Here is a 27,205-nt window from a genome sequence, read left to right on the forward strand (position 1 = left end):
TTTTTTCAAATGCTTTTCAGTTTTACACTCGCCTAATTTCTAAAAGCTATTTGATCTCAGTGAATTTCCTAAAAAATGTTTGTTGGCTTATAGCTTTATGGGCCTATACAGTTTCAAATGCAATCAGATTTTACAGAATTATGACTATTCCTTGTAAAAAAAAAAAACTAATGTTTGACATTTGTGTGTAGTACCATTAAGCTTTTAATTAAATATAATCAGATATAATCAGTGACGGGGCCAGGATTTTTTTTGGGGGGGGGCCAAAATTTTTTCCTAATAAAATTATCTTAATATATTATGTTCAAAATAATTTTCTTCTATTTAAATATATGACATCTAAAAATATCAAATATTAAATTTAATTATAAAGGTATGTCTATTCATAAATATGCGGTACAGTCATAACAAAAATCATCTATGATTGAATCACTGCTAAATTTTCAACAACTTCCTTTTCTATATACACAGTTAGACAATCATTCAAGAAATGATCTTCCATCGTGTTTCGGAGCTTTGTCTTGATTATTTTCATAATTGAAAATGCCCGCTCTATAGTTGCAATTGATACAGGAAGAATAAGAACAAGTCTAATCAATCTGTCAATAAGAGGAGATATCACTGATTTTCTTGTCTTCACCAAGCCTTGACATAACTCATGAATACCAGATAATTCTTGCAATTCAGGATGATTTGGAATGTCGAGCTCAAAATGTTGAAGTTCTATTCTTAGACGTACTGGTTCTTGCTCCATAAAATCATTCAGATAGAACTTCTCTGCAAGTTTACAAATATCATCAATCTTGAACAGCATAAATCCATTTCTAGGATCTAAAGCAGTGCTCAAAACAAGCAATTCCACGGTATGATCATTAAACCTGCTATGTAACTCTTGCAATTGATAATCAATTGTTGCAAGAAATATATCCACTTGATAATAATGCTCCACACTAATCTCATTATGATGACTTCGAGATCTACCACGTCTTGCAATATATTGAGCATTCATATCCGGGATATCAATTTGATGTTGCTCACAAAATAATTTAACTTTCACCAAGAAATCATCCCATCCCGAATCTCGAAAATTCTTCAGTAGCTTTGTTGTGCTTGAGACAAGATGCATTGCATTCAAAATATCTTGAGATTTACGTTGCAATGCTATACAAAGAAGATGAGTAATTTCCATAATGTCTTTCATAAGATGCAAAGTGAAAACAAACTCAAAGGATAACAACTGATTCAAAGCAAAATTTGCATCTCCTCCATTTGCTGCAATGTTACTTAAAACCACACAAGTAGCATTGAACATTTTCAGTAAACTAGAAATAGAATCCAAATGAGAACCCCAACGAGTATCTCGAGCTCGTTTTAAAGTGCCAATTTGATTAAGCCCCCTTCCAATTTCAAGTTCACCATTAGCAATCTTAGTAGCAACTTCAATTGTTTGAGCCTCCTTTAATTCATCATTACGTTTGCTAGATGCAGAACAATGTTGATAATGAAAACTAAATTGGAGAAGAATTGGTGAACAGAAGCTACTTCTCTAGAAGCTGCAACTAAAGCACGTTGAAGCCTATAGGCCAAACAATGAATGTAATAGGCATATGGACATTCATGGCAAATTAAAGCTTGCAAGCCATTCCATTCACCTCTCATAGCTCCATCATACCCTTGTCCACGAATGTTATGAATGGCCAAATTATGTTAAGAGAGAGTAGAAAAAAGGGTTAAAAACAAAAAAGCCCCCTGTGATAAGCCTAATACACAGAAAAGCCCCCCATGGTTTCAAAATATACAACACGACCCCTCATGCTTTGAACTAAATTGTAAAGGTGACGGAATCCGTTAAACTTAACGGAAATGACTTATTGGAACCTAAAAAAAATTTTTATACCTAATTTTTATGAAATATACCTATTCTACCCCTTAACTCTCAATTCTCTCTACTTAAAAAATAAAACAAATGATTTTTTTGAGCTCTCTTTTGTTTAATTATATAAGGGTATTTTGGTCATTTTGACCATTTTCGTTAAGTTTAACGGATTCCGTCACCTTTACAATTTAGTTCAAAGCATAAGGGGTCGTGTTGTATATTTGGAAACCATGGGGGGCTTTTCTGTGTATTAGGCTTATCACAGGGGGCTTTTTTGTTTTTAACCCTAGAAAAAAATACCTTCCTTCAAAGTTAAAGCCATAGTATCACGGACATGAATAACACCAAAAAAACGTTCACGGATGCATACTTCCTTATCTACATATCTCAAAACAAGAGCCATATGCTCTCTTTTGGACTCATCACGAGCTTCATCAACTATAGTGCAAAATTTTGAATTTCCAATCTCTTGGCAAATTTCTTTTCTAACCTTATTGGAAAATATATAAAGAATCTCCTTTTGAATTTCATGAGATGTATAGGAGGCATTGGATGGAGCATTTTCTTGAACAACATTTGCAACCTATCCATTAATAGAGCATAATTATAATTTTATAAAGATAATAACTAAATGGAAGCATATTATGAATTTAAAAGATTTCTTTAAAGCATGGATATTATATAAATTCAAGAAAGAATGCAAAGCTAGAAGAAAATCATTCTTACCTTATCATTATACGAAGCCAACAACTTAATAAGTTGATGAAAGTTTCCACGATTAAGAGATTTTTCACTCTTATCTCATCCTCGAAAGGCACAACCTTGAAATGCAAGCCATCGCACTACATCAATTGAAACTTGAAGCCTTAATCGATTAATCTCAACTTGCTCAAAACTTTGTTTCTCAATGAAAGTTCCAATGTGTTGAGAAGCATTCATCAAATCATTGCATGCTTTTACCGCAATTCTGTGAAATGAGTTAGGACTTTTCCCCACATGTCGTAAGAAAGCACAATTATCTCCATTATTGACCTTCTTCCAATTGTTAAAGCCACCAAGAACAAATGCACTTAATTCAACTCGTCCATTCGGCTTACTAAATAGATAGAATGGAAGACAAAAAGTAGCATCAATTGATGGAGAATATTCAAGCCAAGATGGAAACAATGCAAACCAAGAGCTACAAAAATGACGAACATGTTTCTTTGAACCACTTGAAGGGTAATTTTCAAGCTTAACTTGATATGGCCCTTAATTGATATAAGCTCGACGAATTTCATCTTGTTGATTAAGAGGATAGCTCCATATAGGTGGAGGTTTTTCGCTATGTTTTCAGAATCGGACCGGGTATCGACTCGGTCAAACTCAGGGATCAGGGGTCAATGCGTGCAACCGGGTTCAATAGGGGTTGAACCGGATGACGTCATAAATAAAAATTATTTAAAAATTAAAATATTATAGGTAAAATACCTAATAACATGTTAATATTAATAAAGGTATATTCATATATATTAGATGTTTTAAATATATTTAACAAGAAAATACAAAGAAATTAGAACAATCAATTAACAATTTATATTATTTAATGAGCATTAACAAGTTTAGAATTAAAATTATGGACTTAATTGAAAAATAATACCAAAATTTAAGAAAAAATTGATAAAGTATGAAATATTTGAGGTATATTAATATTTTTTAACAATCTAGGGGTCAAAACATAATATTGAAAAAGTTTGAGTTTTTTTTTTAAAAAAAACTGTTTGAACTGGAAAATCCGATTTTTTCGGTCAAACCTAGTCAGACCCGGTTTTTGACCGGATTTTTACTTACCCGGTTTTTAAGCATGACTCAGACCGGACACTTGGCCGAGTTTTAAAACACAGGTTTTCCGGGATCACGTTCCAAAGAAGCAATATCAATCTTTTCAAGTTCAACTCTTCAAACTTTTTTGGGAGGTTCTGATAAGAGTTTATTTTACATATTTTTAAGTACATTTTATTAGTTAATTTTGGTTTGATTATTTAGTTTTATAACTAAAATAACTAGGTTTTGGTAAAAATATACAACTTTTGTAAAAGTGGCTAATATGGCATTTCTATTGATTTTAATGGTAAAAACTTCATATTCTTGCAGGTAAATGATCCAATCACCAAAGGATGTCAAATGAGGTGAAAATTAGATAATTGGTGCTCAATTCAAGTGGTAAAAAAGAGAAATGAAGTGAAAAACGTTTAAGTGAAGAAGTGCGGTTCATGACAGTTTTGACACTCTTTAGTATTTCGACTATATCTGGAGTTACACTTATCGGATTGAGGTGATCTTTATACCATTTTAAAGCTAAGAAAGAGACCTACAATTTTTATGTGACATCGAAATCCAATTCTGCTGTTTTCATGGACAAAAAGTCGGAATACAGAAGCTGCATTCCGTGGTCGAAAATTGAAACAGGGGTTTGACCAGGTGATAGTATTTCGATCATATCTCAGGCTACAAATCTCCGATTTGGATGATTCTTGAAGAATTGAAAAGCTAAATCAAAGGGCTACAACTTTTGTGTTTTGTACAAAAGCTAGTTTGGCCTCCATCATAGAGAAAATAGCAGTTGAAACTAGGCCAAAACTGCAAAGTTGAAAACGCGAGTCGACAAAATGTGGGTTGAAGCTGCGTTTTGTGTAGGCGCGTTTTGTAGCCGAAATTCTGCAATTTGCTCAGCCATTTCTCTGGTGTTCAGATTACTTTCTAGCAATAAGATGCAAGGGAATTCGGTGCACATGCTTCAGAAGACAAAAGGGCAAGAAAGGTGGCTTATTTTCAAGTTGGTTATTGACTATCTTAACAAATCTCAGATTTGGGAATCAAGAGGTGGAAATTTGACCAAGCTTTTGAGCAGTTTTTATAGAGAAAAATAGGGAGGTATGGACAATCCATACGTAGCCAGATTTTCTGATAGCAAACACTCTCTAGCTAGTAAATTTTGCAGGAACTCTTGGAGGATTCATCTTGTAATCATCTACTGCAAGACATAGCAGATTTTTGGAAAGCTTCACCATTGCTTGGCTAAGATTTTCTTCACTCTTCTTGTACTTGTAATTTATGATGTTTTACATTAATGAAATTATGAGTGTTTTATCATTCATGAATACCTAATTTCCTTTATCTAGGGAGTAGATGAAACTTATGGCCAAGTGATATGAATTGAATGTGATTTATACTTGTTATATCTTGTATTAACTTGTCTACTTCTGTATGTTGGATTACTTGTTGTTGTTTGATCACCAATAGCAGGTTTATAGTTATTTTTACTCATTGAAAAATGGTAAAAACAATGGATTAACATGAGTAGAGCTTGAGTTGTATGTTCCTGAGAATAGAAATACATTCAAATGGATGAAATATGCATTTCATGCATGTATAAGAACAGACTTAGTATTTACCAAGAGATTAGGAAAAACTAAGCTGTTCTAGACCATTATTATCATGAGAATGTGATTTTGGTATTTTTGGAAATGAATCCCTGGTTAAACAAGAGTAATAACAAGTATTAAGATCATTCATTTAGATTTTTTGTGCCATAAGTGGAATCTACATCTCTAGATTTAATCTTTAGTGAAATTTCTCCATTTGCATCTAGTTTTTATTAAATCAGATTTATAGATAGTAGTAATATAATTTCTCTGCTCAAATTCATCATAAGTTTAAATAATAGAGAAAATAAGGATCTAGTAATTGTTTTAAGTTGCTCCTCGTGGGATCGACCTGATACATACCCTACATTACAATTTTGGCCTGTATACTTGCAATCAAACGGGTATAAATTCGGATTAAACTTGCACTTGTAGTAAAAACCCGTCAGGTTCAACAACCAAACTCTCACTAAGAATAGATGATGGAGTAGCATCACTCTCCTTGTGCTTTTGATCTTCAATAATTTTTCTTTTAAAAAATGCATCAATTGTTGTTGACTTACCCATGGAGAATAAATTTCAAACCTGAATTTAATTCACATTTCATAAGTTATATACAACTCTAGCAAATTATCATAATAAATTATATGTATGCCAAATTTTATATGCATTATATTAGTATTTCTTTGAACCACAAATAAAGTATGGAATCACAATTTTAAATGATACACACTTATTAAACAATAAAATACTTTATACATGTCAAATTATTTGTCTTGAGAAAAATATACTACAAATATAGTATAATATCACAATTTTGATACTAGAAATGTATTTTACAAGAGCATAAGATAATTGGAAAGAGGAAAAGATTAAATTTCATAATAAATTAATTATAAAAAGGAAAAGGTTTAGTACAGGTACCAAAGAATGGAGCCACTTCACTTCAATTTATTGGATTCTACTATCTAGCACCAAGTGACCAAAAAGGTGCCCTTTTGTGGTAGCTCTTAAAAGAGAGCATCTCTTCCCTTTGTGGTAGCTCTTAAATGCCCAAAAAGGTGCAACCTTTTTAACTTTTAGCCAATTTTCAAGCAGTAAAACTAGCATTGAATGAGAATCATTGCCAGATTCTATTATTAGTAAGTAGGAGCTGAAGAGTCACTGTTTACCGAAGGAGTTCTTATGATTAGAGGAGGTGAACTAGTTCTGAGGAATCAACACTTTAGATCTTGATCCGGGAAATATCACTCACGGAACCAGATCAAAGCATGAACAAGCAGTACAATCGGTGTGGCTACCACAGCAGACAAGTAAGCTAACTGCCATTTTCTCATCTTACCTTGTCTGGTAGTGTAGGTGCATTAGAAGTAGGTGCATTGTGCTCTGTTTTTTTCTTTTTGTTTTTGTTGCCTACCAGTTTGCCATTTACCTAGAGAAAAGCATATTTTTTCGATTTTCCTTTGTGGCTTTTTCGATTTTCTTTGAGATCATTGGTGTGGGGGGTGAGAGGTATACCAGCATTACGTCAGGTTAAGTTCCATGGCTGAGGATATTGTTGAGATTTTGCAAAGCTTCAAATTATCGATCAAGGAGTTGCAGATAACAGATGTGGGGAGAGAGGAGCTATCCTCAGGTTTAAAGGAATGCCAAAGCAGCTTGATAGGGAAGATTGTGGGTGAGAAGGTAGCTAACTATACGGGAGTTAAGAATTTTGTTATAGCAGCTTGGGGGTACCCAAAGGATTTGACTGTGGCGGAGCTCGGGTCGAACCTGTTCCAATTCATTTTGCCTAAGGAAAGTGATAGGGATAGAATAGCTAAGGAAGGTCCTTGGATTTTGGATAATCAATTAATGGTGGTCAACATGTGGTACGAAGGAATAGAGGATGATGAAAAAGCCTTTAAACTTGCTCCATTCTGGGTGCAAGTCTGGAACCTCCCAATTCACTGGATTTCAAAGGACGTTGGCAAAAAGATAGGATCCGTTTTTAATCAGATTAGGGATGTCATTATACCACAAACAGGGGGAAAAGAAGGAAGGCACTTGAAGATAGCTGTTCTGGTGGATATTGAACAACCTCTTCTGAGAGGGACAACAATTAAGGTGGTAGGGGGAGTTAAATGGGTACACTTTAAGTATGAGAGATGTCCGGATTTTTGCTATAGCTGTGGAAGAATAGGACACAGCGAGAGATCATGTGGAACGTCTTTGAGTGGGATTGAAGGGAAAAAGGATAACCAATATGGAAATTGGATGAGGGTAGGGAATGCAAATGGGAAGATGTCTCCCTAGAAAAAACAAACAGGAGTAATTTTTAACCCCCAAAGACGTCACTGGAGTTACCAGAATAGGGATTGGGTAGAGAAGGAGAGGGGGGAGACTGCGGGCAGTGATGTTTCCGGAGGTTTGGATGAGACACCAATTGCAGTAACACAGCAAGTGGACCAAACAACCACTCCGACAGAGGCTTTGCCTAAACCATCTACAAATATAGTATTCTCTCCAAACTTGGTGGGAATTGCAGAATCTGGAGCTCCAAAACCATCATCTGGAGCGGAACCAAATATGCATGCCGATGTGAATGCTGGAAAGGAACAGGATAGAGGAAATATGATGATTATGGGTAGCGAGCTTGATCATATTCAGGGGGAGAAGGGAGGCCAGCAGGTCTTGAAGCCAGGTCCTGAGGAGGGACACTCAGAGGCTATACTAATGCAGGTTGATGAGGGTAGTACAGGTAGGAAGCAAGAGGTAGTGAAAAAACAGAACAAAAGGATTCAAAGGCCTCTGAGGTCACCAAGTAAAAGAAGACAGGCTCTTAAAGGAATATGCATCAACTTGGGGGATTTGAAAAACCAAGGGAAAAGAAAAAGTAATGAAATGGATGAGGTTATGGAGAGCGCTGGGGCTGATGTGCACGACTTGAAAAAGTATAAGATTGAAGTTGCTGGAGGTTCTGAGAAGAATGGTTGTGAGGGAGAAGGGTCCATGCCTAGTTGGACCCCAGAGTGCAAATGAGGGTTCAGGTGTGGAATTGTTAAGGAGTGGGGAGCCCTTTGACAATTTCCCAGCTGAGAGAGGTAAATAACCTCTTCTCTCCAAGCATGGTGTTTTTAAGTGAGACCAAAAATAGGACAACATACATGGAAAAAGTGAAGAACATTTTAAGATTTGATGAGATGGCTGTTTTTGAAGCCATGAACAAGGCATGAGGCTTGGCTCTTCTATGGAAGGAAGAAGTGAAAATTGTTCAGGTACTGATGACTGCCTTCACCATAGAGGCGCATGTGGAGGATATGGAGGCTAATTCTGATTGGTGGTTTGTAGGAATTTATGCGAGTTGTGACCATCAGGTTAGGAAACGACAGTGGAAGGTCATAGAAAAAAGGAAAAGTCTATGGGGGGGGGGGAAAGATGGGTTGTAGCTGGAGACTTTAATGATATTGTATCCAACGAAGAAAAATGGGGAGGTACATGTAGAGAGGAAAGAAATTTTCAGGACTTTAAACAATTCATCAATGGGAATCAATTGATGGATATTGGCTTCACTGGACACCCTTGGACTTGGTGTAACAATTGGGAGGATGCGGGTGAGGTCAAGCAAAGACTAGATAGGGGACTTTGTAGCTTTTCTTGGGCACAGGTTTATGAGGATGTAAATTGCAGGCACATAGATTCTTATGCTTCTGACCACAGCATTATGATGATTAACACAACGAGGAACTCTAGTCAGAGGAATAAGAGATTTTATTTTGACAAGAGGTGGCTAAAAAGAGATGACATCGGGGAGGTGATCAGGGTTGCTTGGCAGCAGGAAACGTATGGATCTAGGATGTTTCATGTGCAGAAAAGATTAAGAATTGCCGTATAGCTCTCCTAAAATGGAAGAACCAATTCCAAACAAACTCAAGGCAGAAGGTTGAGCACATTAAAAACCAATTGAGTGAACTGCGGCAATCACATGGGGGCACCAGAAAGGGACGTGTAGCATCCCTAAAGATTCAGTTAAAGGATGCATACAAAGAGGAAGAACAACACTGGCATCAGAAATCAAGGATACAATGGCTTAAGGATGGTGACAAAAACACAAAATATTTCCATGCCTCAGTACAAGGTAGGAGAAGGAGAAATAGACTGAACAAACTTCAGCGAGACGATGGTACTTAGACTGAGAGCGAGGAGGAGTTTAGTAATGAAATTGCGGATTACTATAGGAACCTCCTGAACTGCAATGAAGTAGGAGACTTAACTGAGGTACTGGATGGTATACCCCACTCTATCACTGATGATCTGAATGAAAATCTGTTAAAACCAGTGCTGGAAGAAGAAATTAAATATGTAATTTTCTCTATGAACCCGGACAAAGCTCCTGGGGCTGATGGTATGTCACCTTTATTCTTTCAAAAATTCTGGACTACCATCAAAACAGAAGTGGTATATGCTATCCAAACATTTTTTCACACTGGTCACCTCTTAAAGAGTGTTAATCATACTGTGATCACTCTTATCCCCAAAGTGTTAAATCCTACATCTCTGAACCAGTTTAGACCCATAAGTCTCTGTAATACCATGTACAAAATCATTGCTAAAATCTTAGCTAATAGGCTCAAAGGTGTCTTGCATTGCTGTATTTGCAAAAATCAATCTACTTTCATCCCTAGTAGGCAAATTCTTGACAACATTATGGTCTCTCATGAATATTTGTGATAGGTTGCGATTTTATCATTTATTTTATTATTAATTTCCCCTATTACCTAACCTGATGTGGATTAATTATTAGATTCTACTCACTTTTCGTAATTTGTATTTATTTTAGGGAATAGAACGAAAATACCACAACGAAGGCCAATTTGGCGGCTCAGCGGGAAAGAAGAAAGTCAAAATTTGATTAGGACTCTAGTGCTTTTGGGAGTAGGGTCGGCCGCAAGATAGAAACAAAATAAAGCAACAGACTGAGGAGGCGTAGGGTTCCTTCACTTTGGGTTATTCCCGTAAGCCTCTGGCTAGAGGCTACGGAGAAGACAATAGCATTCCTTTTGACTTTGTACTTTTCCTCTCATTCTTAATTATTCGGATTTCTTTATCATATAGAGAAGAATGTCCTCGACAATTACTGCTGAATTTTTGCATGGGATTTTCTCCATAGAGATGAATTAAATCTCCTTTTCTAGCCAAGGAACTATGGAGGTTTTGGTTCACCTAAAAATTGTGAGATTGATTTAATTTTATCTTTTTCTTTTATTTAATGGTATTCGCATATTCTTTGATTACAGTGCTTATGGTTGCTCAATTAATTGATTGTCTTGGATCCGGATAATTAGTTAATTTGGTAATCTATTGTCAATTAGGGCATTAAATCCGTAATTGTTTAATTACCTTGATATAGTGACAACTGACATGATTGGATTTGTGTCAGGGAAATACGCGGGCTAACCTAAAATAACCCTGGTAGTGTGTTATTTGATTAGAATAGGGCTCCTCTAAACATAAGGCAATTGGGGAATTAAATCTTACGGGCGTACCTAGGATTATTTTTCAATTAGGGCAGTGATTAACGGGCGTACCTTAATCACCGACACAGTAAGGAGGGGTTGACTGTCATCGCTTGTTTAACGGTTGTAACCTATTTATTAGTAAATAATTGGAATTGGTTTTGCATCGATAATCAATTAGGTGAACCATTGCTGAAGTTATTTCTTGGCTAGAGCCTTAATTATTATTCATTTGATTTTAGTAAATTGTTATTTAATTTTTAGTAGTTTCTTAGATTTTATTTGAATTTTTTTGATTGTCACCTTCTGCACAAAAACACCCCCTTTGTTACTGTGGATTTGAAAAGAAACAGTTATACCCAGTCCCTGTGGATTCGACCCTACTTACCACTATCTACAGAAATTAATTTTAGTTGAGCAGGTTTTATTATTGCACAGGCTGACAACCTGTCAATTTTTGGCACCGTTGCCGGGGACTGGTGCCAGATTAATTTGTTTCTTTTTGAGTTCATCTTGTTTTCATTTTTTATTTATTTTTCTCTTTTTTTTATATAGTTTATGGCTGCTAACATTCCGTATTTTGATGATAGACTAGACTTTATTCCTGAATGGGGTTATGAGACTCGTGTTTTTCCTAATGATCAATGGGCTGTTGCAAATTGTGAAACTTATTTTGCCTCAGGTTATTCAATTGACATATGCCCCGCATTTCAAGATAATCTAAGTGCACCAATTGATACTTTTTGAAAATTTTTCACCTCGATTTCAAACGCGGTATGACCCTTACCCAAACATGTATGATCAAGGATGGTGGGATAATTCCAATTTTAATTATGCGACCGGACCAATGAATTTTCAACAGCAAGAGTCTCAACAACCATCATCCATGTCAGGTATGTCTCTTGAAGAAATCATTGAATTACTAGCTGCTAATACATATCGATTTCATCAGGAGACACAAACGAGTATTCGTAACATGGCGGATCAAGTGCATCTATTGACGTCCAAGATAACGCAATTGGCTTCTCACATTTGTGAAGAATTACCCTCACAAATCAATATCAACCTTGAAGAAGATGAGAGTGCGATTATCCAGCCAAATGACATGGAACTGCAAGAGTTTCAAGGAAACGGATCTAAAGATGCAGTTGAAAAGGAAGTTGAAGTGCAAGAAATGAGACTCCAGGATCAACTCGTTCAAGTGAATAAATACACTGAACAATTTTCAAATGCGGTGACATCTCCTCCATTCCTTAATCAATATTCTCCTGACTCTTATTCTTCAATTCCTGTTAGTGAGATTGACTTTGTTATACCAGAAAATTTTGAATTTCATGACAGGAATAAATTAAGAGTGGCGATGAAAAGATATATTGGACCAATAAATGCGTGTGATGGAGGAACGAATGGAGAATTCAGATCATTGTTGACTTGTTTGACGCCATGGAAGACCGTAGCTCGTGTGCTCAAGGATTACTCTACTTACGAGAGCTATCAGGATTACATAGAGAATGAAGCACTGAAAACGAGCCACAAGATTTTATCCTCCCTGAACAAACATGACAATGTCTAGCCAAAAACATTAAAGAAAGGCGCTTATTGGAAGGCAACCCAATTATTCTTAGTTGTTTGTTCGATTTTGTTTGATAGTTTAAATATATTTTTCCTTGAATTTGACTGATTTCGGGTTTTAATTTTCGTTTTGATGATTTGTAGGTGTCCTTCTGTCATGATGCGCCCGCGTCATGACGTATTGAGAGCTCATGGTCAGATTCGTCAGAAGGGGTTCTTGCCCTCATGACGTGCCCGCGTCAAGTCCCATGAAGAGTTCATGGTCAGATTCGTCAGAAGGGGTTCTTGCCCTCATGACGCGCCCGCGTCATAACGTATGGAGAGCTCATGGTCAGATTCGTCCGAAGGAGTTCTTGCCCTCATGACGTGCCCGCGTCAAGTCACCTGGAGAGCTACTCATTCCGTACCTTCTTGACGTGCCCGCGTCACGTTCGCGAGAAAGGTAAGTATTCGAAAGAACTCTAGAACGGTTATTGATTTTCTATTACTCTCTAATTTTCAATTTTGAAAATAAGTTTTGTAATAATAATAATATTCAAAAAATTTTTTAAAATTTAAAAAAAATATTTTTAATGAAAAAAAAAACAAAACGGAAAAAATTTATTTTCCTTTAATCGTAGCTAGGTTTCTCAAATTAAAAAAAAAAAGAAATCCAATTTCTTTTTCTTTTCCTCCTTTTCCTCTCTTTCTTTCTTTTCTTTCTTTCTTCCTTCTTCTCCTTTCTTCTTTCTTGCTTCTCCCCTGTTCTCCTCTGTGTCGTCCGAAGCTCCCGCCTCGCACCCTACCTCGCTCTTCTTCTACCCGTTCGGCCCCGGTTGGCGATGAGTCCGACCCGTCGACCTCCGCTCATCCCCTCCACCACCAAGGGCTGAGGACTGGCACCAGCTCCGGACACAGGTTGAGAATTTGGAGGCTTGGATGATTAACATCGACAACACTGTGGCTGCCATGGCACAAAATTTGGCGGCATTCATGCAGCACGCGGGTTTTCCACCCCAAGTCCCGCCCTGCCCATCACTTTGACCCGATTTTTGGGGAGTTTTGTTGCCCTTTCTTCTACTTTTGATGTTCCTTTGCTACATTGAGGGCAATGTATCGTTTAGGTGTGGGGGGGACTGGATCAGTTGAGGTGCCAGTTTTTCTAATTTTCAGTTTTTAGATGTTTGTTCTTTATTTTTAGTTTGTTATTTGTTCATTTTCGCTTAGTCTCTTTCTTTCTTTCTAGTGATGAGCTCTCATATGAATGCCAAAGTTTGATGTTGGACTGTTGACTCTAAATCTACTCTTGCCAAATTTTAATAATAAAAGTGTATCGAATTAATGTGGTTGAGTCCAAAACATCTCTTTGGTGAATATCGATAACTGCTTGACTCTTTTAATTTCTTTGTTAACTTTTTTAGGTATAGGGAATGACTGTTACCATTTTCATGTGAATTGGTCCAATATTAATCTTAGTTCTCCATATTTGAAAATGAGGCTAGCTGATGCAAATTTTCTTTTAGTTTTTGTGTTATATTGAGTTTTTGTGTTATTTAGCTGTGAATAAGAGTTGACTATACTCCGCTAGTCTTTACTACCGAATAACTGGGGATCTTCACCAAAAGTGTCGATTCTCGCGTCAAAAAGTAGTAATTTCTATGAGTACGTGGTCGTATAGCGATAGGAGCTGAGTAACCGGACTCCTTTATCTGGCAAATGTTGGAGTTCGCGTCAAAAGACTCCAATGGCTAGAGACTAAGTCTTTTGTACTATTGCTTCAAAAAAAAAAGAAAAACAAAAAGGAAAAAATTAGAAAACATGAAAAACAAAAAGTGAAGGTTGTGTTAGGGTGTGATAAAAGTTAGCTTGCCGACTTATGGATTTAATGTTGAGATTTTGGTTAATATTTGGACCATTTGCTGGTAATGTTGAGCGACCATTCCTTTTTCTTAGATTAGTTAATCTGGAATTAAAGGAGTTTGTGGTTTAGAAGCTAACCGGAGTGATGTTTCTCGGATTTTAATCACTAGTACTTGATATATGATTTTTCTTGGTGTCGTGGCAATATGGTAGATAGAGCAATGACCATTGGCAAATTTTGATGTTTGTTTACCGTTCTTATGCTTGAGGACAAACATGGTTTAGGTGTGGGGGAATTGATAGGTTGCGATTTTATCATTTATTTTATTATTAATTTCCCCTATTACCTGACCTGATGTGGATTAATTATTAGATTCTACTCACTTTTCGTAATTTGCATTTATTTCAAGGAGTAGAACGAAATACCACAACCAAGGCCAATTTGGTGGCTCAACGGGAAAGAAGAAAGTCAAAGTTTGATTAAGACTCTAGTGCTTTTGAGAGTAGGGCCGGCCGCAAGATAGAAACAAAATAAAGCAACAGACTGAGGAGGCGTAGGGTTCCTTCACTTTGGGTTATTCCCGTAAGCCTCTGGCTAGAGGCTACGGAGAAGACAATAGCATTCCCTTTGACTTTGTATTTTTCCTCTCATTCTTAATTATTCGGATTTCTTCATCATATAGAGAAGAATGTCCTCGACAATTACTGCTGAATTTTCGCATGGGATTTTCTCCATAGAGATGAATTAGATCTCCTTTTCTAGCCAAGGAACTATGGAGGTTTTGGTTCACCTAAAAATTGTGAGATCGATTTAATTTTATCTTTTTTTTTTATTTAATGGTATTCGCATATTCTTTGATTACAGTGCTTATGGTTGCTCAATTAATTGATTGTCTTGGATCCGGATAATTAGTTAATTTAGTAATCTATTGTCAATTAGGGCATTAAATCCGTAATTATTTAATTGCCTTGATAGAGTGACAACTGACATGATTGGGTTTGTGTTAGGGGAATACGCGGGCTAACCTAAAATAACCCTGGTAGTGTGTTATTTGGTTAGAATAGGGCTCCTCTAAACGTAAGGCAATTGGGAAATTAAATCTTACGGGCGTACCTAAGATTATTTTTTAATTAGGGCAGTGATTAACGGGCGTACCTTAATCACCGACACAGTAAGGAGGGGTTGACTGTCATCGCTTGTTTGATAGTTATAACCTATTTATTAGTAAATAATTGGAATTGGCTTTGCATCGATGATCAATTAGGTGAACCATTGCTGAAGTTATTTATTGGATAGAGCCTTAATTATTATTCATTTGATTTTAGTAAATTGTTATTTAATTTTTAGTAGTTTCTTAGATTATATTTGAATTTCTTTGATTGTCACCTTCTGCACAAAAATACCCCCTTTGTTACTGTGGATTTGGAAAGAAACAGTTATACCCAATCCCTGTGGATTCGACCCTGTTTACCACTATCTACAGAAATTAATTTTAGTTGAGCAGGTTTTATTATTGCACAGGCTGACAACCTGTCAATTTGCATTATCTAAAAAACATGAGACATGCCAAGGATGGGTTCATGGCAGTAAAGCTAGACATGTCTAAAGTTTACGATCAAGTAGAATGGTGCTTTCTAGAGGCAATCATGCACAAGATGGGATTTTACAGCATATGGAGGAACTGGATTATGGAATGCTTGAGATCTGCATCCTACTCATTCAACATAAATGGGGAGGTTAAAGGGTACGTTATACCCAAAAGAGGAATTAGACAAGGTGGCTCTCTCCTTATCTATTTCTACTTTGTTCAGAGGGTTTATCCAACCTACTCAGGGAGGCTACGGAAATTAGGATGCTGTCCGGGATGAAGATAAGCAGACATGGACCTAGTATAACCCACCTGTTCTTCGCAGATGATTCCCTAATTTTTTGCAAAGCAAATAAGGATCAGGCAAAAGAGTTAATGAGGGTGTTGCCTGTGTATGCATTGGGGTCTGGTCAAGTGATTAATCTGGATAAGTCGTCTATACTTTTTAGTAAGAATGTGAGGGCAGGTTTGATGAATGAGATAAGCCAAATCATGGGGAACATGCAAACAGTCAGTCAAGGCAAGTACCTCGGGTTACCAATGGTAGTTTCGAGAACAAAACAGCAGATTTTTGGTTTTGTTAAGACAACCATACAATAGAGAATGCTCAAGTGGAAAAACAGGTTCTTAAGCTCGGCAAGCAAGGAAATAATGCTGAAATCGTGGCCCTAGCTATGCCCACGTATACTATGTCCTGCTTCAAGATTCCATCCAGATTGTGTAAGGAAATCAGTTCACTAATGTCAAACTATTGGTGGGGAGAGACTAATGGCAAGAATAAAATACACTGGTGCTCTTGGAGAAAGCTCATTCAGAACAAGAACATGGGAGGGTTAGGCTTCAAAGATTTGGAGGCCTTTAATACAGAACTACTAGGCAAACAGGTATGGAGGTTAATAACACAACCCAACCTTCTAGTCAATCAAGTTATGAAAGCCAAGTACTACTCCAGGTCCTCCATATTCAAGTGCAAAGTCCCCAACAATGCATCCTAGATATGGAGGAGCCTGATGGGAGCTAGACAGTTGGTGGAACAAGGAACCAGAAGACAGATTGGCAATGGAAAGAGTACACATATCTAGGAAGATAGCTGGATTCCGGACACATCAAATGGAAGAGTAACTACCATGAGATCTATGGATGGTGGACCGCAGGGAGTAGACGAGCTGATATGCCAGAGGAGCTGGAATCGAAATTTGATTTTCCAAACCTTCAATACCAAAGATGCGGACAGAGTCCTGAGTTTCCCAATAAGCTTAGGTGGTAGGGAAGATTCTCATTTTTGGATACACGGGATAGATGGAAATTACTCTGTCCATTCAGGGTATAAAGTTCTGATGCTTCACAAGGCTAATAAGCAGGAAAGAATTCAGAACGAGAGCTCTACAAGTTGGGACAATCACACCAGCAAGGTATGGAAGGAATTGTGGAGATTGAAGGTCAAGCATAAACAGAAAATATTTCTATGGAAGTGTCTCAACAATGCTCTTCCAGTGAGAGACATTATCCATGGTAGAATCAAAGTGGGGGACTCTATTTGCAACAGATGCGGAGAGGAAAGGGAGACGATTGAACCCATATTTCTGAACTGCGAGCAAGCAAAACTGACTTGGAAATTAGCCCCAATCCAATGGGAAGGAATGATGGAGCAACATGGCTGTTTCAGAAGATGGTGGATATCAATTACGGAAGCTAAACACAGACCACAAGGTTGGCAACATATCTCTTTAACTGTCCATATTCTCTGGCAAATATGGAAAGAGAGGAATGAGGTGGAATTCAATGGCAAGAAGTACCGGCCATGGAGGACTATACAGAAGGCAATGAAGGAATGGTTAGAATTTGGGGAAATAGATAAAGTGGAAACTAGGATGAGTACAAACGAAACAGAAGCTCTACAACTACACCATCAACAGTTACGTTCAGAATTTGGTTCACTGATTTTCAGCATTGGGATCACAAGGGACAAGAACCAGCCTTGGCTAGGCATTGGAATCTGTCTCACAGAAGCAGATCAAGGATCAAAGATGGGATGGGCATTACGAGAGACCAGTTCTGGATCGGTACTACTGGATGAAGCAATAGCACTCAAACTAGCAATGTGTAAAGCTGCTAATATGCAACACAGGGTAGTACAATTCCAAGTGCAAAATGAGAAACTCCTCAACCATATTCGAACCAAACAAGTAAGGGATATCATATTAGCAACTATTGTGGATGATATTGTTCAATTAAGACTTTTGTTTCATATGTGCTCCTTTTGTCTAGTTCAAAATGATAAGAATCAACTAAGCTCCAAGCTTAACACCTATGCGTTAGGCATCATTTTTGATGAGGAACTTTCATTTCCTTAGTGGTATAATTACCGCTTGTAAAGCTATATCGAGCCTTTGCTCGCACTTATACATCTTTTGACAAGAAATACAAGCATTTATCGTTTCGGAAAAAAAAAAGACCAAGCCACGGAAGCCACCAAACTGTCCAGACCAATCACCCGACACCCTTGATGAATCTTCTTTGAATTTTTGTTGTATTCTTCTCCAGTTCTCCTGTCTTCTTTGCTCTTTTCACTTTACTTTTGTCTACCAACTCCCAAGTACCACCGTGAAAGAAAGAAAGAAATGAAAAGTGACCCACGCTTTCCTTTTTGATCTGCATATCAGAGAAGTAGGCAAGTAGCTTACTTTGTAAGCTTTTCTTAGAATAGTAAAGATAAAATAATTTTTTAAAATCTTTTATCCGTTGGGCTAAGTTATATATTTGTATATGGGCCAATAAAATAATTATTTTTGTTTTAGCCTATTAACAATTAAGAATTGGGTCTTTTTATTCTAATACATCACATTGGGTCAATTTACTATGGAACATCAAATTATGTGTTTAATTTTTAAAAGTTAAATAATTAGTACAATAAAAAATAAATAACTTTTTTTGAAGAAAATAATTAATTCAAAGATGACTAATTCATATATATATATATATATATATATACACACACATATATATCAACTCTCATAATATAAACTAAAATTGTAAAAATTTAGGGGGGACCAATTTTATTTTACACACATATTTACATATTATGAATTAAAATTTCAAAACTTAGGCCCCCCTCTGCCCCCCTTTGGCTCCATCATTGGATATAATAGTTCTAGTGTTTTTTTTTCTTTTCAAGTAGTACTAGTCTTATGGATCAGTGGATGATCTATTTTTTTTTGTCCCAGCATTAAGGATCGATTGAGATTTTTGTGGTTCATTCTTAGGACAAAAATGTGGATAAGTGGATGATGCTTTATGTAATGGAAGCATTAGAAAAAAAACATGAAACTTAATTTGGAAAGAGAAAAGTAGGAGATAATTGAACAAAGAATAATACAAAGGCAAATTGTTTTTATTGCATAAAAGGATAAATTTAGAATTTGCAATATGTACTACTTAATTTTTTATTCTTTTAGTGTAAGTGAGAGCGATCAAATTCCTGGACTTCTCATTTATACTCTCACCCTTCGAACCATCCAATCTATTTCTCCTCATCTCTGCTACTCAACTAAATAAGCCATAGGGGTTTTAGAGAGTCTTATTACAATAAACTCAAATACTCATCAAAAGCAAAAATTAAAAATCAACCTATTGCCTAATAACAGGATATTTTTTCTTTTTTTTTTTTAAAAGTTCAAATTCATAACTAAATTTCGCCCCTCGCTATATGTCCAAATTTATTATGAACAATCTCAAGTTGTTTTGCTTCGTTGTAACATAGTTGGCTAGAGCTTGTTTGTTGATGTCGCTTTGTTTATTTGACTGATAGCAGTTAATAGCTTAGCTTTTTTTGTATTGATTGTAACGTACATTTTGCTAATTGAAAATAAACTTTAATTTACCCAAAAAACAAACCAAAACTCAAGCTGTGAGTTTTTGGTCATGGACAATTAGCATTTCTTCCTGGTCCGCCATAGTAAAAGTAATTTCCCCATGCATCGCTGCTCTTCTCGAGTAATATCCTATAGTAATTTGAGTTCGCAGCGAAAGTGTAAAGGGTACCAGGACTCCTCAAAGTCTTCGATACATCAACTACTTGAAGATTCTTGAAGTAACTTGCCCCTTTAAACCCTTCTTCAGGAAAATGGCCACTGCCCATTTGAGTTGTGGTGTGCTGCCCATTTGGTTTAAGATTTATCACCTCTCCGCCCCATTGGATCGTTGAAGCACTGTCAGCTAGGTTTGTAAACAAGGAGGTAGGCCAGTAACCAACTACGTCATTCCCTAGTTGCAACCACCACACAGCAAATTGTTCGTCCTAACAAAATGTGGGTTCAGTCTAATTAGGTTTAATTTGTAGCTAATAATATGTTGCACAAATATGTTTAGGGAGTAAGGGGTAAGGAAAAAGCAAGAAAAAGGAGAATGGAAGATGCAAAGAAGAGAAAGTCTCATCCTAAGATGATACATGCTTGAATAGCAAGTCGATTAAGATTCATAGATGAGTTTGATTTTTGAGTATGTTGATCTACTTGTGGAAATAAAATTATTGACACAAACAGATTTTTTTTTTTTAAATAATTTAGTTGTATAGATAAATGGAGAGAAAAATAATGAAGGCATCTCATCCCATTTTAATTGTGCGAACGAAGACAACAATTAGTATATTTACAATTTTACATAGCAAAGTAATATCAAATAGTATAATGAGAATTCATTAACTACAATAAAGTCCAGACCTACTACGCCTCAGCTGCATCTCCATACAAGAAACTACAATTGTCCTACAAATTTTTTAAAGGGTAAAAAACAAAAAAGCCCCCTGTGGTAAGTCTAATACACAGAAAAGCCCCCTATGGTTTCAAAATATACAGCACGATACCTCATGCTTTGAACTAAATTGTAAAAGTGACGGAATCCGTTAAATTTAACGGAAATGACTTATTGGAACCTAAAAAAAAATTTTTATACTTAATTTTTATCAAATATACCTATTCTACCCCTTAACCCTCAATTCTCTCTATTTAGAGAATAAAACAAATGATTTTTTTGAACTGTCTTTTGCTTAATTATATCAGGGTATTTTGGTCATTTTGTCCATTTCCATTAATTTTAACGGATTCCGTCACCTTTACAATTTAGTTCAAAGTATGAGGGGTCGTGTTGTATATTTTGAAACCATGGGGGGCTTTTCTGTGTATTAGGTTTACCACAGGGGGCTTTTTTGTTTTTTACCCTTTTTTAAATGATATGTTTTAGCAAGTAACTGGCGAAGAAAATGCAAGAAAAAAAGGGGAGAATGGAGATGACAAGAGCAGAAAGTCTCATTGTGAGATGATGAATACTTTTAACTAAAAACCTAGGTCGGAATCTGGTTTTCATTTGTTACCTTCACTATATATAGGCTGATGTCGAATTGAGGACCATGGTAGGTTGAAACAGGGGAAATGTTGGCCCCCAAGGCAATTTTTGTGCTGGTTTGAACAAAGCCAGGGCAAAACATGTTGTAGCATCCAGTGGATCCATAATGATCTCTCTGTTACAGCAGCCAGATTTTAGTACATATCTATGATATCAATATAGAATCAAACTTTTCTTTTAGTATAAGTAGAAGGACTCGAATTCGAGATTTCTCACTTATACTCCTTTCTCCCGAGCCACCCGACCCATCCCTCCCCTTTATAGATTCAAACTTATGTAAGCAGAAGTTGTGTGCATTGAAAAAAATTGATTGCCCAAACATACTAAGTGGAAAATACAGTCCAATGCCAAGCAGAAGTTGTTTTACTTACAGTCCAATAAGTGAAAAGTCTTGGTTTGTTATCTCCAAATACACTAGGGTCTACCTGTTATTTTAACAATTGAAATAAGCAAACCATATAGTATGAGCTAAATACCTAAATATTTACAACTCACAAACAAGATGAATACTACGTTACTGATATTATAGAGAAGCAATACCGTCCAACCAGCTTCAACGGTGTTGATAGTCGAATCATGACCTCCAACAACCCAAATCTGAGATAAGCTAAATTCAATTCTGTTCTGAACGTAGGGTTGCCAAACGTTTATTGTTGCCTTTGCTCCATGATACTTGTCACCTTGAACATATGCAATTGCATACTACACTATTGCAAAAGAAAACAAATATACAAGAATATGAGACTACAAGTAAAAAAAGGAAAAAAAATGAGAAATTCAGATTAAAAGAAGAAAAAAATCAATTCAAAGGGGGGAAAATTACAATAAAAAAAAAAAAGAAAAGAAATCCCTCCAAGGTGTAACATGATTCTCACTTTATTCTCTAACATAATTGTTTGTTTCTCACTTTGTGAGACCCAAGATCATTAGTGATCAATTCTAACTTTACATAATGGCCACCTTTCAATAATATTTTTACTTAGGATAATTTAGTTGATCCATTTAAGGTGTAGTGTGTTTTGTACTTACCCCTTAAAGTCATCCTTTTTTTTTTTTTTTCTATTTTTAACTCCAAGAACGTTATTGAACTCTAATATTTTATAACGGTCATGACAAATAATGTCCGAAGAATTTTCTATTACATTATACTATGAATAGAATAATATACTGATGGATTTGGATTTAGTTAAATTTTGTCCCAAGATTACACTTTTCGAAGATGAAGGCAACGTGTTGCTTATTTCATGTGAAAATGGAAAAAAATCTAGAAAACCATAATCTAAAAAATTAAAATGTAAAAATATTATTAAAAAATCTATAAAAGCCTATAAACGGTCAGCCTCACTTTACAAGAATTTGGAACTAAAAAATATGAATATGGGTGCTTGTATTTCTTTTAGTAGTTAGAGCATCCACTTTATATATATGTATGTATGTACGTACATATGTATGTGTGTGTATATATGGTTTTTGTATACTTAGAAAAAAAGGGAGAAACATGTTGGGTTTGACTGTGAAAGCTTCTAAGTTCGTTTTTTAATATACTGTGCCTATAGGTACTTTTGTCAAATTTAGGTACTTTTCTCAAATTTATCGGTTAACGTGACAAGGGCATTTTGGTCATATTGATGAGTTTGACAAGTGATTAATTTACGTAATAATTGTCTAATATTTTATATTATTTTTAGTCACTTTGGTTATAATATTGGAAGAAAATGAATCATTTTGGCTATAATTGGTGAATAAATGTTTTTAAGTGATTAAATGAGGTTTTTATCACTTTTTACTTGGATTTGGTGTATTTTGACAGTTTTGACACATTTTCGTATTTCGGCTATAACTTGAGTTACAATGATCGGATTGGGATGATTCTTGAACCTATTTGAAGATAAGAGATAGATCTACAACTTTGCTGAAGACATCTGAATCCAGTTTGAAGGTTTTCTAGGTCAAAATGCCGAATTACAATAGCAAATTTCTACTGGTCGAAGCTGGAACAGGGCAATGAGCAGGTAAGGGTATTTCGGTCATTTATCAGCCTACACAGATCCAAATGAGGTGATTCTTGATGCATTGGAAAGCTAACTCAAAGGGCTACAAGTTTTATGTTTTGGTCAAGAGCTAAATCAGCTTTTATCATCAAGAAAAGTTCAGTTGAAGTTGAATCAAAATCGGAGCAGAGCTGGAAATTGAACCAGAAGTGACCAAATGGTCACTGTAGCAATCCGGCCGGAATTTGGCCGAATTTGTGGCCGGATTCCTGGCCGGATTGTGGTCAGAAAAGGCTGCTTTGTACGCGTAAAACTCAATTTCACCTCCACCAACTCACATGCATTGCTAGACATGTGAGAAACATCTCCAGCTGTAAAAGGAAGGTGGAGGCCTCATTTCTTGACCATCTTTCATCATAAAATAGCCAAGAATCCAAGAAGAAGGAGGAGATGGGAGTTCATAGCAGAAAAATAGAGAGTGAGCTACGGGAGAAAGCTTGAAGCTGCAGAAATGTAGCTCTTTCATCTCCCTAGTGTTAGTTTAGCTTAGTATAGAGTAGTGTAGCTTTTCCATTCTTGTTTATTATCTAGATTAGGATGAAAATGGAGGATGAAGAAGGCAAGGTGATGAGCTCAAGTGACATGGGTTATATTCCTTTCCAACTCTTTATCTTTTGTATTTGATTCCAAGTTTAGCTAATATACAAGTTCTGGATTTTATATTTAATATGTGTCTTTAAAGTTTATACCTTGGGTTTGGTTGAACTTTCTATAATTGTTAGTGTTATTATTTGGTTATTTGATTGCTATGATTTGAGCAAGTTATTTAGCACTTTGGCTCTTTAAATCATGATTAATCTGGTACCATTAATTGTGATTATCTAAGGTGTTGTTTCTGCAATGAAAATTGAGATTTAACACTAGTTCAAGAAGTGCTAAACATAGGAAGTACACTCACGAAAGTAGAGGTGCATCTATGTGGTTTTTAGTGATTCATTTCATGTAATTTCATTGAAGAAATGAACTTGTAACTAATTTCATAACCATGAGAATAGGTATGGATTAGTTATAAGTATAATTGATTCACTACGAAAGTAGGATTCAAGTGCATTAGGAAATTACACCATAACTAGCCTAGATGTAGTAATTAATGATCCAAATATAGCACTTGCATGAGTAGTTAGGGATACCATAACCTAAGGAGCTTTCATTTGTCATTTTGTATAATTTCAGTAGGTTAAATTTGTTATAATTTATTGATAGTCTAAATAATAGAGAAGCTTTAGTAATACCGGTAATTATTCACTCTTCCTTGTGGGATCGACCCGATATATACCCTAAACTACTAGTTGATTTGTATACTTGCAGTGAACGGGTGTAATTCGGTATTTTTTAGCTTGCACGTATGTAAAAAACCCGTCAAGTTTATTAACAAAGGAAGCAAAGTGAGAAAGAAAATATAAGGGCTGACTGATTCCACTTTGCATTTCCCAACTTATATCGCTTTTTTACTTTGTATTTTAAACTTTAATTTTAGATATTTTATACCATAAATTCTTAATTTTAAACACTTTGCATCTTCAACTTTTAAGTTTGTCTCATTTAAATTCAATCAATGATTATATTCGCAAAATTTAAGAGGGGAGCATTTTGTGATTAATTCTTCAAAATGCTTCAATTACCATCATCTAATGAGAATTCACTCCTACAAAGTTGCCAAAACTTTTTCAAATTTTAATACACTCAAAAAGTAAGAGTACTAAATATATGTAGATAGATATCTACGTATGTGTAACAAGAAAATAGTAACATAAACATAATATACTTTAGTCGTTGTTTCAAGTGACTGCACCATATGTATCGAAACTTCACAATTTTAGAAAAGCAAAAAAATTCATGACATTATCTACAGAAGAATATTCCTATTGTTTGTGGTACCTCATGAGTGTATGGGTCAAGAGACTTCATATCATCATCTGAAGAAGACTGGGAAACAGTTTCGTTCTGCTTCATCACGTATTTCTTGGTTTTTCTTGCGTTTTGGTTTCTCAAAATTGGAATAGTATTATCCGGACATTTCCCACTCAACTGCCACGACTGAGTAATTGAATTTGTATTCTCTTGGCTATGAGGATTGAGTAGCTCTGAGTTTGGATGAAAACTAGGCCTCATCTGCAACATCCAAACATAGATACATGTATGTAATTTTACAGTTTTGTATCGATCCAATAACAAAATCATGTGTACATATTTGATTTTCTATGTGACAGGGGGATAAAAAGACTCACCAGAATGGTATGATTTTTCAGCAAAGGATGGTCAAATGCTGGTTGATCATAAATATGAATACAATCAATGATATCACCATCTTGGCTCTGCCATTTCAAGGAACTAGATTTATGTGAACCCTCTAATATGAAAATCGTAACTTTTTAAATTTATCGTGCCAGAAAAAAAAATAACAAGATTTGAAGATGCACTAAAAAAAAAAAAGCACATGGATCCATACAAGGAGGGACTACCTTGATGGACTTGATGGGGGTATTGTTTGAAGCATCACATAAACTCAGCATGAATAACAAAATGAAACAATAGAATTCCTTCATTTTCTTCTCACTACTAAACAGCCTATCCACGATTTTTTTTTTCTTTTTTGTTTTGTTTTGGAGCTTCCTATGCATAGTTGATTCAATTGGTTGGTTAAATATGTAACTATCCACCCCAAATACGGAAACCATTGCTGTCCCCAAATACGGAAACCATTGCTGTCTTGTTCAATGTATTAAACATGAAAATAGAAGAACAAAGTACGAGGAACGCATAAGAAAAACAGAAATAGAATCAAGAAAAAGAAAAAAGTCCACAATCGGATGACAACCTGTTGCAAGAACATTAAACTGTGAACAAAACGAATATTTAAAAAGTTGAAACCATTACTTTTTCCACCATTAGTGCAGATTTTATGAATAAAATGATGGTTTCTATCGGAAAAAAAGAAAAAGTTGAAATCGTTACTCTTTTTGGAACGATTGTCAATTCTAATTAAAGTAAGTTAAGTGATAAATATTTCTAATGAACGTGAATAAATCCCTAGAATCTCATTACTAGTTCAACATTAGTACAGGTTGATGGATATAGTTCTAGGCATATATAATCAGATACAGACAGACACATATATGATAACAATTATAAAAACAATAATAAATAAACTCCACTCTTAAACATCAGTACAGGTGCAATAGGAATTCTAGCAAATGCAAATGGTCGTGTAAGCACAATTTTCTCTGTCAAGAGACATGAGATAATCAATCTGCCATTTTACCTTTTTTTTTTTAATATAAAAAGGAAATCTACTTAATTTATCAATGAGGGGCATATCTGGTGCTGAAAATAACTAAGGCCGAAACCATAGAAAATGAAAATCCTAAAGTTAAGTCTCCTAGTCTGAAGTTTGTAGCCCAATGAACATTATTAATCTCACTTTGTTACTGTCATTCCATATTGTAATCACCACACGCCCTGTTTTGGTCCTAACAAAAATCCATCCACTATATAACTATCTCAAATCACAGTTAAAAATGTTGGTTCAGTGTAATTAAGTTATGCAGCCATTTTACAAGGTAAAAAATGATCGAAAATCTAAGTTGAAACCAAAATTTATCGACTTGATTTTGTAAGAAATGTAAATTTACTATTTTAACAGTAAAGGATGATAATATTCATTTGACGAAACGTGAGAGACATTTTGAACGATTCTTTTAAAGATTAATTTCTACATATAACAATGAAATATATTTTAAATTGATAACTTAATCTGTTGGACTCTTGCTCAATTGTAGTAATTTCATCAAAGTATGTATAATTTGCTAATTATTATTTTCCGCACTATGGTGAGACATTTTTTTTATTCTACTTTCATATCTCGAGTTTTACTTCCTTTTTAATTACGTATCTTTGACTTGATATAATGTAAAAGAAGATATTTAGTTTCTAGTTAGGTATACATTTCAATTGCATAGATGTACCATGTTGTCTTTGA

General features: G+C 35.5%; 4 protein-coding genes across 4 annotated transcripts; 2 read left to right on the plus strand and 2 right to left on the minus strand.

The window, feature by feature from the left end:
• Positions 1 to 418: 418 nt before the first annotated feature.
• On the minus strand, positions 419 to 6,804 carry LOC113771550. The gene is made up of 4 exons (XM_027316126.1): positions 6,799 to 6,804; positions 2,177 to 2,459; positions 1,543 to 1,673; positions 419 to 1,456 (listed from the first exon to the last, which is right to left on the minus strand). Exons 1-4 carry the CDS (start codon positions 6,802 to 6,804, stop codon positions 419 to 421), a joined length of 1,458 nt encoding a protein of 485 aa, XP_027171927.1.
• An 18-nt stretch (positions 6,805 to 6,822) lies between these two features.
• On the plus strand, positions 6,823 to 8,301 carry LOC113771559. The gene is made up of 2 exons (XM_027316135.1): positions 6,823 to 7,542; positions 7,630 to 8,301. Exons 1-2 carry the CDS (start codon positions 6,823 to 6,825, stop codon positions 8,299 to 8,301), a joined length of 1,392 nt encoding a protein of 463 aa, XP_027171936.1.
• Positions 8,302 to 15,743: 7,442 nt separating this feature from the next.
• Positions 15,744 to 18,129, plus strand: LOC113771568. Its single transcript, XM_027316145.1, has 4 exons — positions 15,744 to 15,931; positions 16,021 to 16,241; positions 16,376 to 16,659; positions 16,930 to 18,129. Exons 1-4 carry the CDS (start codon positions 15,744 to 15,746, stop codon positions 18,127 to 18,129), a joined length of 1,893 nt encoding a protein of 630 aa, XP_027171946.1.
• A 1,565-nt stretch (positions 18,130 to 19,694) lies between these two features.
• Positions 19,695 to 25,739, minus strand: LOC113771579. The gene is made up of 7 exons (XM_027316154.1): positions 25,689 to 25,739; positions 25,455 to 25,541; positions 25,105 to 25,338; positions 21,716 to 21,877; positions 21,547 to 21,600; positions 21,144 to 21,290; positions 19,695 to 20,072 (listed from the first exon to the last, which is right to left on the minus strand). The coding sequence occupies exons 1-7, from the start codon at positions 25,737 to 25,739 to the stop codon at positions 19,695 to 19,697; spliced, it is 1,113 nt and encodes a 370-aa protein (XP_027171955.1).
• Positions 25,740 to 27,205: the final 1,466 nt, after the last annotated feature.

This window comes from Coffea eugenioides, chromosome 1, assembly GCF_003713205.1.
Source record: "Coffea eugenioides isolate CCC68of chromosome 1, Ceug_1.0, whole genome shotgun sequence".
NCBI classification, from domain to species: Eukaryota; Viridiplantae; Streptophyta; class Magnoliopsida; order Gentianales; family Rubiaceae; genus Coffea; species Coffea eugenioides.

Excerpts from the sequence above, each read along its gene's own strand:
- LOC113771568 (XM_027316145.1), top strand. The coding sequence starts at position 15,744 with ATGAGACATGCCAAGGATGGGTTCATGGCAGTAAAGCTAGACATGTCT. Across the intron at positions 16,242-16,375 it reads TAGTAAGAATGTGAGGGCAG|AGAATGCTCAAGTGGAAAAA; the intron begins GTTTGATGAATG and ends ACCATACAATAG. Across the intron at positions 16,660-16,929 it reads CAGAACTACTAGGCAAACAG|GGAGTAGACGAGCTGATATG; the intron begins GTATGGAGGTTA and ends GGTGGACCGCAG.
- LOC113771550 (XM_027316126.1), bottom strand. Across the intron at positions 1,674-2,176 it reads GGCTTTAACTTTGAAGGAAG|GGTATGATGGAGCTATGAGA; the intron begins GTATTTTTTTCT and ends TTCGTGGACAAG. Across the intron at positions 1,457-1,542 it reads TAGTTGCAGCTTCTAGAGAA|GAGGCTCAAACAATTGAAGT; the intron begins GTAGCTTCTGTT and ends GATGAATTAAAG.
- LOC113771559 (XM_027316135.1), top strand. The coding sequence starts at position 6,823 with ATGGCTGAGGATATTGTTGAGATTTTGCAAAGCTTCAAATTATCGATC. Across the intron at positions 7,543-7,629 it reads AATATGGAAATTGGATGAGG|AATAGGGATTGGGTAGAGAA; the intron begins GTAGGGAATGCA and ends TGGAGTTACCAG.
- LOC113771579 (XM_027316154.1), bottom strand. The coding sequence starts at position 25,739 with ATGCTGAGTTTATGTGATGCTTCAAACAATACCCCCATCAAGTCCATC. Across the intron at positions 21,291-21,546 it reads GACTTTTCACTTATTGGACT|AGAGATCATTATGGATCCAC; the intron begins GTAAGTAAAACA and ends CTGCTGTAACAG. Across the intron at positions 20,073-21,143 it reads TCAGCCTATATATAGTGAAG|GACGAACAATTTGCTGTGTG; the intron begins GTAACAAATGAA and ends ACATTTTGTTAG.